Here is a 9,588-nt window from a genome sequence, read left to right as displayed (position 1 = left end):
AACTTATCGTCTCAAATTTTGTTTGCATGAGGCGCCAATGTAAAGTTTTGTAAAATGGTTCCGAAGATTTTCAGTGTTGTTTCTAAAAAAAATGTCCTGACAGCCATAATCCTGATTATATTCCTGTTTGCTTCAGTTCAGTACATGATCTACAGGATCCTCAATGTGGAACAGCTCAAAAGTCAGTCAGTTTTATTTAATTTTAAATTTTAAAACTTTAAAATTTTAATTTTGTTAGTGAAATTAATTTTGTTTTAAATCAAGTAAATTTCATATGTTCAGCCTTGTTCTGTGGATCTATAATTTTAAGAAAAATAATTTATGTTACTTTGTAAGTTAATTTTTAAATTTTAAAATATGTAAAATAAAATGACATTAAATATTAATCTGATTTCCATTTCTTTGCAGTTATGAACAAAAAATTAAGCGATTATTATATTGATGGGGAGAATCTTGATGAAGACTCGACTGTAGCATTTCAACTTGAGAAGAATTCAAATTACAACAGCCTTAACAATAACAACAATATTAATAAGAAAAATAATAAAATCAATTACCCTTCAAAGAATGAAAATAAATTTGACGATAAAATGTTCTTAAATAATATTTCCTATGCCAATCATAAAAGAAGTGAAAAACTTAGAAAAAATATTTTGAATAATAAAAGTGATATTAATAACAATAATAAAAATCAGGTTATTAATCAAAAAGATTCCAAATCAGAATTCATTTTTAACCAACAAAACAACTTTAACACGGACTGGAAATCTATTGAAAAAACTCTGCTCAAAAATTATAAATCATTGTTAAAAGATCCTACAAAGAGCCAAGATAACATGAGCATAGAGTTTGATGTCTACAGACTTCTCTTAAAATATTACATTGTCAATGCCAGCAGGGAATTGTTCACGTGCATTCAATCTAAAGTGTTGATATAAGTTCACTGTTTTCAAATTTTATTTTCAAAATTTTTAAAAATTATTTTGACTAGTTGAAATGTTTTCAAAATAATAATAATGATAGATATCAATAATATATTTTTATTTTTAAAAATTTCAAATCTAGGAATTGATAAGCACGGACCTGCTGAACGATGAGTACTGCGATTGTGAAGATGGCACAGATGAATTGTTGACATCAGCTTGCTCCAATACTAGGTAGGTGGAGACTTCTTTTTATTGATTCATTTTTATTATGTTTGTTTATTTATTTGTTGGCTCGTATGTGTTTTATTTTTTTTCATTCTTTCATCATTCAATCAGTCCTTGATTTATTGATTTTTTGATTTATTTAATTCATTGCAGGTTCTATTGCTCTCATCAACCAGTCTTTAACTATGGTTATTTGAAAAGAAACAGCAACAACAATAATAATAACAATAATAATAATAATGATGATGATGATAAGTTGTTATGGGTTTATTCAAGTAGAGTTAATGATGGAGTTTGTGACTGCTGTGACGGCTCTGATGAATTTATCAGTAAATCATTGTCATCAGTACCATGCTCAAACACGTGTGATGGACTGAAAAAACGCGTGGATGAATACCGAGAAATAATGATGGAGGGAAGGAGAATTAAAGAGAAATGGATGAATGAAGTTAAAAATGGGCATAGGCATATTTTGAATGACAATGTCTGTCTGTTATTGTTCTTTAATTTTTTTCTATAATTTTATCACAATTTCATTTATATTTATCTATTTATGTCATATTTATTTATTTATTTCATGTTTTTATTTTATTTTATTTTCCATAATTTCTTATCTCCATAATTTAGAAGTTTTACTAATTTCATACTTTCTTAATTTATAATTCTCACTAATTACGTCTCTTCCAAACTCAATTTTTCTTTAGTTTCATTTCATAGACATAAATGAAAATAGGTTTTTTCAATTATTTTCTTTTTTCTGTACTTGATAACTTTCCTTTGTAGCATTCACTCATATGTCCTACGTTGTTTGGTTTAAAACTTCCACAAACCTCACAAAAATTCAGTAATTTCAAGCTCTCCTAATTTAAAATGTTTATAATGTCATTTCTCTACCCGATTCACGTATCCTTAATTTATAAATTTCACTAATTTGATGCTTCTTCATCTTCAGATTGTCTCAAATTTTCAAACTCCTCCATTTAAAGTTCCCATTTAAAACGTTTGACGCAAGTTAACAGTTTCACGTATAATGATTGAGAATTCAAATCAACTACGTCATCCAACTCAGCAGTCAATCTAACTAATTAAACACCTACATGAAGGACTTATGTTTCTGAACTTATTTATTCAATATTCAGTTTAATTAATTTAATAACGGTTTTTTCGATGAAAATGTTTAAAAAAAGTGAAAATGTGCTAGGCGAGATGGGATCTCGCACAAGATTTCATTCCCTTGTCGCCTTGTCACAAATTTTTCAACTACCTCAACTCACCTCAAAGCGTGACCTCCTTTGTGGACATTTCCTAATTTTTTGATTTTCACTAGTCTCATATACGTCCAATCTGTAGTTCCTCCTTTACTTGTTCCACGCATGCCTGATTAGTCAGTTTTTTAAAATTACAATTCTGACTAGTTTCATATTCTCCCCAATTCAGTTGTACGGATCGAATGGGGAGTTTTACAAATTGAAAAAAGATGAATGCCCTCAAATAAGGAAGATGTCGTACGTTTATAGTATTTGCGTCTTTGGCCCTATTCAGCAGAGGAGTATCAAAGGCGCTGGTACTGTTTATATAGGTAGGTGTTGTTTTCTCCTCTGTGCATAGTAATTTGGATTGATTTTGTATGATTGATTGATTCCACATCAATTTTTGTTATTCATTCATTCATTCATTCAGGTCGCTATGCAAGCTGGTTGACATATAAGGGTAAAATAATGAAGGAGAGAATAAAACATGGCGGTGATGATGATGATGACGTCATGAAATGGGTGAAAAGAGATGGTGGTGGTGACGATGATGAGTACGTGATGATGGTGGGGGGCGGCGATAACCAGGGATGTCCAAATAGAAGGCAGAGGAAAGCCATTGTGAGTAATATAATGATGATGGCAACGATGATTAACATTCATGTCTCATTACTTACACTTACATCATCATAGTCTTATCACAATCACTACTACCTCCAGATAAAATTCCAATGTCACGTGACAGACGCGGTGGTTTCACTGGAAGAGGATGAGGTCTGCACTTACGTCATCATCTACAACACGCCTGCTGCCTGTTCGTGACGTCATTTTGCCATTTTTTTTACTAGAGATGTGCGGCGTGCCCCAGATGTGCATAATCCCTTCTTATTTAAATTTTTTGTTGCTCTTACATATCTTTCTTCGATTTACGACCGGTTGTAAATCTTTTGTATCTTTTGATTATAAGCCCTCTTTCCACTCGGTGTCTCAAACAGTTCTTCCGTCGTCCCATTGATTGTTTTATACGTACTGTCACCAGATATAAAATACTCGACACATGCCAACCCCCTTATCAGATTACAAACTCATTCGTCTTCGCCCATCTGCTGATCATCGCCATCACCTTCGTCTACCCTCATCATGGCCACTTCTTCAACCAACCAGTCAACAAACCAGCTCTCACCAACAAAGGCTTCTCATATTGCTCACCATCAATATTATTATCATTAATATTTAATCATCCTTTGAACTGCATATATAAGATTTGTAGCAAATAACTTATTGCCATGTAAATAAACGAACGAAAAACGCTGTTTTACAATGCATATTTCAATGAAAGTTTAAAGAGGTGACCTATTCATCTTTCGTAGACATAAAACCAACAATATTTACATTATAATTTATTTTAAACATGTGTCAAATGGTGCTAACACACATACACAAACATACATATATGTGTGAGAAAGGGGTAGAGAGAGAGAGAGAGAAAGACAATGACATTCATAAAGTGCATTGATGGTAATAAATTAATACTGATGAAGCGATTGTAGCAGTAAACAAGAAGATAACTTATGTTATAAATGATGAGAAAATGAAACAATTATAATGGATTGATGTGTCTATATATATATATATATATTGTGTGTATATATATATGTTTATTCTATTATTGACAGTCTTAATCCAATATATATATATATATAATTATTGGTGAAAATCAGACATATATATATATATATATAGAGAGAGAGAGAGATACAGAATTTTTCCTTGGAATTCAAGAATGATGTTAACTTCTGGAAGGCTACATTACAATACATTTCAAGACATCTTTATTGATGTAAGCTTTTTGCTGGCCTGAAAAATATTAGTGTTATTATTTACTATTGTTAATGTTATAATTATTATAATTATTGTTACGACTGTGATTTAAGAGCGTCCTACCTCGGGGAACCGGGTCTCTGGACGCAAAACGAAGATTGATTGATTGATTAAGACTGTCATTGAAATTTTAACCATCATCATCCTCTTATCATTTGATCATCACAATTATCAAAAACCACGTCAAAATATTCAATCAATGTAACTGTATACATCGCCGTAATTTCTCCTCCACCATCATTACCATTACAACCATCATCATCGTCATGTTTTCCCACCCCTCACTAACCATCCACATCTCTTCACTTTCAAACAGACCCATGACCCTGGCGACCTGGTACTGCCGATCACTGAAAGATTCAGGTCCCTTGATAAATAATTTTAAACACTTTTCGGCGTCGCTTGCATTTGAACCACCTCCCTCTCGCCTCATTACTTTAAATACTTGATCTAATTTATACTTGGGCAAGCCTGGGTCTAATATTAGTAAGTTGTAATCTTCGCATTTGAAATTGCTACTACCGCTGCTACTATTTTTGCTAGTTGCTGCGGTATTAGAAGTAGCTGCAGCAGTAGCTGCAGCAGTTGTAGTAGTGGCTGCGTTTACGCCGTTTTGGAAGAAGCCGTCGATTTTTTTGTTGCCTTTGTTGCTGCAGTCGACTTTTTTGATGCAGCCAATCACAAGCCTGCTATGTCCTGAAATTATGAATGAAGGTAATTATTATTATTATTATATATTAGTAATTTATTATAACAATGATAATAATATATTATTATTGTCCTATCGTTAAATTCAATGTAAAATCCGTGATGATTTCGGTGTAGGAAGATAATAATAAAACAACATGAATAGTAGTATTAATAAGCGATGATGACCCTGGTGCTGGATGTATAACGGTGGTTTCATATTACAACAGCCATCATTCAGATCATTCTTATTTCTATTATTAGTGCTGTTGTAGTAGTAATCGTAAACTAGTTTGATCAAGTCTGGATGCTTGATCGATGATGGTGGGGGGACAGGTCTGGAGAAATCGTATAACTGACACCTATGCGAATGTATGGATGAATGAAAGAGTGAATGAATGAGAGAATGGAGGATGAAAGATTGAATTTTTAAATTACTTTTTTATAGGAATTAGAATTAATTTTTTGAATCGATAAATTTTGTGGAATGCGCCAATGCAGACGGGCACAAATACACAAAATACCTACCTAATCTTAAGAAAGGACAATAGAGCAACAATATCAGTGGCTCCGATCCATTTCCTCGTGCTCAGGACCGAATTACTCAGCTGCCGGCCACCTTCTTTGTCGAAACCTTCTCGCCAACTGGTCTCAAGTAACATTTGCAACCGATGGATTGATGGGATGATTGGTGTTCCTTTTTGCGTGTGTGTGTTTGTACGTGTCGTGTATGTGTGTGTGTTTGTATGTGTGTGTGTGTGAGGGAGAGAGAGAGTGAGAGAGAGAGATTTACGAGTGTATGCGTGTGTTTCCTCATATGTGTTGATTTTATTATAATATATATGTTCGTGTGTGTGTGACAGCGGTTGAATAAACAAGTCGCATGATAATTTTAAAGTCTGTGCTGTCATATCTTGCTAGTATTTACAGTACCTTCTAGCATCACAAATGACAATCACAATATAATTTATGAGATAATAATAATGATATAAACAAGGATACAAATATTAAGAAGCATGATACGGAAAGAAATGTGAAGTGAACCTTGGAAGATTACTTGCTGAAAGTGCTGGTTGTTCGCCAGGCACGATAGGATCATCTGTAAATTCCTGTAACCACAACCATATCCTGATAATGATTATAATGATAATAATTATAATAATCATAATTATGAATTCGTTATTATTTTTGGTATTAGGACCTTGGTCAGGCATTTGCTGTGTTGAGAAATGAGAAAGATCGGCACAGAGTTTTAATGAGGAAAATGATGATGATGGTGATTTTGCTGCAGCTGCTGATGATGAGGATGTCGACGACCATGATAAACCAAGGACTTGTAATATTTTGCTGATCACATCTGAAAAAAATTTAAAAATTTGAAAGCTAAATTAAAACTAATTTTTGTAAAATTACAAAAATCAAAGGTGAATGTTAAACTAATCTTTTCAGAAATAGCTAACTTTGAACATCAATCTAATTTGAACATTAAACTAACTTGGAGTGCAACTCTTGAGATCATCTTTAAACTTTTCAGGAATACTTTCATTATTTACACTGCTGGCTGATGTTAGGAAGTTAGGCAGTTGGACCCCCCAATGAAGTTGGTGTTGTCGATGATGTTGTTGTTTTCGTGGCCGATTATGCTGTTGGGGCAGATGTTGTTGTGATTGTTGCACTGCATCATCTTCGTCATCATTGATCATGTGGGTCGATGAATCAAAATGATTGTTGACGTGGACCTGTAATGAGAGTTCGTCTTCATCATTCCTCGGTTCGTAGCCACATATGGGGCAGTTGATTTTCAACAGTGGAGTGTTGTTGTTTTGTTGTTGCAGGAAATTCAAATGTTTATTTAATTGGTAATCTTGCAGTTGCTGCTCAACATCATTTTTCTTTTTAGATTCATCAGATCTCTGCTGCTTTGCTGGTCAAAATTACATTAAAATGTACAAGTATTAGTACAAAGTGAATAAATTCAAATTCAAACAACAATTTTACAATATATGAGATTTAATAAATTAAAATAATGGCACTAACAACGAGAAAAGTTGAATTCTGTCTAATTAGTATTAATGAATAATTAAATATACACATAACATGTACTGTATACCATTACAACTGATATAAAACAATTTTTTAATATATAATTTAATTAATTTTTTAGAATCACTTGATAATTTATTTGATTTTTTTTATTTTAATTTATGTTTTTTGATTTGGACCACTACAAGTCTTCTATTCAGACTTTTGGTCTTCAATTTATTCAGCAAATGTTCCAAAACAATAGATAACCAGATAAAATAAACCTTTCTGTTTATCAAAGTGATTTGTATCATTACTGCTATTTGAAATATTTCTCTTTCCTCCACGACTCTCTCTAGGAGTACAAAATTCTTCCACCCCAAAATCTAGACCATCACTGAAAGCTTCCCCACCGTAACAACAGTTGCCGACTTTCCCATCGTAATTATTATCCGGATGAACTCGGTCAATATGCCATTGCAGCTGCTCCACAGTTTTGCACACGTGGCTGCAAAAAACGCATTGCACGTCATCTAGATGGTTGATTGAAATGTGCACTGGCATGTCGCCGGATGAAATATTTTCTTGCCCACAGATGTCACACGTGTAAGTGAGTACCGGCTGGTCCATTTGTTTTTATTTCTCTTTTGTTTTGATTGTTTCAATGATTCAATTCAAATTCAATGTTTCGTTGAAAAAATTACGATTCCGTTAAGTTGAAAAATCAATATATAAAACTAAAAATTTTATTAACAGTCATGTGCGTCCGTCACAAATCAAAAAAATTGGATCTAAAAACGTCTATTTTAGAAAAATAATTAACGAAACTAAAAACGAAATTTTTTTAATTTGATGGTGAAAACGAAACTTAGAAAATTTTTCAGGATACTTCTAAAAGCCAGATGTTTGAATTGTAAAATCTGCTGAAAAAATCTACACGCACAAAACCAAAACCTACACTCAATGAAAATTCTCCAGCTTCAAATTTTATAAACCACGGCTATCTAATAATAAACACAACTTGTTTTTGACTGAAAATTGGAGAATTTAGAAAAAATGATTAGTGAAAAAAGTGGATGACAATTGTTACAACTACATGACTAAACAATGATGAAAAATGTTATAGTCAATTCATTTATTAATTCATTCAGTTTTTTTTATTTAATCTTGTTGTCTGGGAGGTATCTAGATCATCTAGAAATGTTTCTTGCTTCACAGAGAATATAGTGTAGATGTCTGTATGTTTGATCAAGACATTATAATGCAATTGTAGGATGGTTAAGAAAAACTTCAAACTGCAATGTGGCAAAGGTTTAAGACTTAGAGTTAAAATATATACCATGTGAACATTAGAAAGAATAAAAAAATTATTAATTATATAATAAAATATAATAAAATATTTTATTATAGCTTATAATAATTTTGTAATACTGGTTTTGCTATTCTTTTTATTTCATTCAACTGTATAAAAACTGTCTAAACTAATTTTAATTAACTATTTTTTTACATTCAAAGTTTGATAATAAGAACACTTCCACGACATACACCATAGCTTCAAACTTTCAAATTCAAAGTTATCGGATAAATATATTATTTCCAACTTTACTATTGAAGACTCTAAAAGTTAACTGGTAATAATAAATATTTGGTAAAAAATTAAAAACTTTGCTCATTCATTATTCATTATGAAATCAATCCTTTCCTCTCTTTATTTAAAAAAAAACTAAAAATAAAAATGCAAGGATACAAATTCCAAGAACTCCTGAGCTGACAAGGGCGGCCGTCAACTTATTCCTACTTTTTAAAGACCTCGAGGCAGTGGCTCTGACGGAATTCAAACCCTCCAAACGCTTGATGTAATGCTGATCGATGGAATTTAACTTGGAAAATTCTTTGGACATATCTACTTTCGGCATTTGTTCTCCTCCTTCGGACATTTTGAGATCTGTTAGACCTAATTTTGTAAAAAAAATATTTAATGTTGTAAAATTTATTTAAGAAAGTTGATAAAATCGTACTTTTTAACAGAAATTTAACCAAATTCACCGTTAAGGTAAAAGTTATTCACGCCAAGTTTATTTGACCTATAGTTCACTTTTCACCTAATAATTTTTCTTGAAAAGTTAATTTAAGTTGAAAGCTTTTAATCTGAGACAAATTTCCTTCAAAATTGTTGTTTGTATAAACGTCGTAAGCCAAACTTTATCAATTTCACTTGTTAATAAATGCTTTTATGCAACCAAATTACAGAAAATGGTAAAATATGATTGGCGTAAAAAATTCTATTTTGAAACTTATTTCTTCAACTAAATTACCATTTAACAATGCAAATTTATTGAATTATTTTCAAAATACAAAAAAATTACTTTGTTCCACGGTATTAAAATTATGGATGTAAGTTTCATGGATATATATCCATGATTGAACCATCAACCTTAGCAATAAAAATATTTACTAAATTATCCAAACGCTCAACCCGTTAAGTTGTAGCAAAAACCGTGACACCCACCTAACGTGTGGTTACTATGGAATGTAAATTTAAAAGTAAGCGCTTGATGATTTACTTAAACTTTTAAAGTTTGAATTAACTTTTTGTT

The 9,588-nt window shown here is 31.8% G+C and overlaps 2 protein-coding genes across 2 annotated transcripts; one reads left to right on the top strand and one right to left on the bottom strand.

Moving 5' to 3' along the window:
* Window positions 1–1,071: 1,071 nt before the first annotated feature.
* Window positions 1,072–1,545, top strand: HELRODRAFT_145746 (hypothetical protein; the record flags this gene model as incomplete). The annotated part of the gene is made up of 2 exons (XM_009023956.1): window positions 1,072–1,130; window positions 1,353–1,545. Coding segments are annotated over 2 exons (252 nt in total), but the record flags the coding sequence as incomplete, so codon positions are not given.
* An 888-nt stretch (window positions 1,546–2,433) lies between these two features.
* On the bottom strand, window positions 2,434–7,853 carry HELRODRAFT_192824 (hypothetical protein). The gene is made up of 11 exons (XM_009023955.1): window positions 7,276–7,853; window positions 6,465–6,893; window positions 6,171–6,326; window positions 6,014–6,097; window positions 5,498–5,666; window positions 5,159–5,331; window positions 4,572–4,978; window positions 3,553–4,258; window positions 3,122–3,527; window positions 2,832–3,019; window positions 2,434–2,730 (listed from the first exon to the last, which is right to left on the bottom strand). The coding sequence occupies exons 1-8, from the start codon at window positions 7,619–7,621 to the stop codon at window positions 4,223–4,225; spliced, it is 1,800 nt and encodes a 599-aa protein (XP_009022203.1). The 5' UTR covers window positions 7,622–7,853; the 3' UTR covers window positions 2,434–2,730; window positions 2,832–3,019; window positions 3,122–3,527; window positions 3,553–4,222.
* Window positions 7,854–9,588: the final 1,735 nt, after the last annotated feature.

The sequence above is a fragment of the Helobdella robusta genome (genome assembly GCF_000326865.2).
Source record: "Helobdella robusta unplaced genomic scaffold HELROscaffold_38, whole genome shotgun sequence".
In the NCBI taxonomy this organism is placed as follows: Eukaryota; Metazoa; Annelida; class Clitellata; order Rhynchobdellida; family Glossiphoniidae; genus Helobdella; species Helobdella robusta.
The sequence above is the reverse complement of the archived record's forward strand: the minus strand, read 5'-3'. Positions and strand labels throughout refer to the sequence as shown.

Bases quoted from the DNA above. Each gene is read 5' to 3' on its own strand.
- HELRODRAFT_192824 (XM_009023955.1), bottom strand. From the start codon at position 7,621: ATGGACCAGCCGGTACTCACTTACACGTGTGACATCTGTGGGCAAGAA. The intron at 5,667-6,013 runs GTTCACTTCACA...ACACGCAAAAAG, and splicing joins TCAGCAAGTAATCTTCCAAG to GAACACCAATCATCCCATCA. The intron at 4,259-4,571 runs GTTAGTGAGGGG...AATATTTTTCAG, and splicing joins AAAGTGAAGAGATGTGGATG to GCCAGCAAAAAGCTTACATC.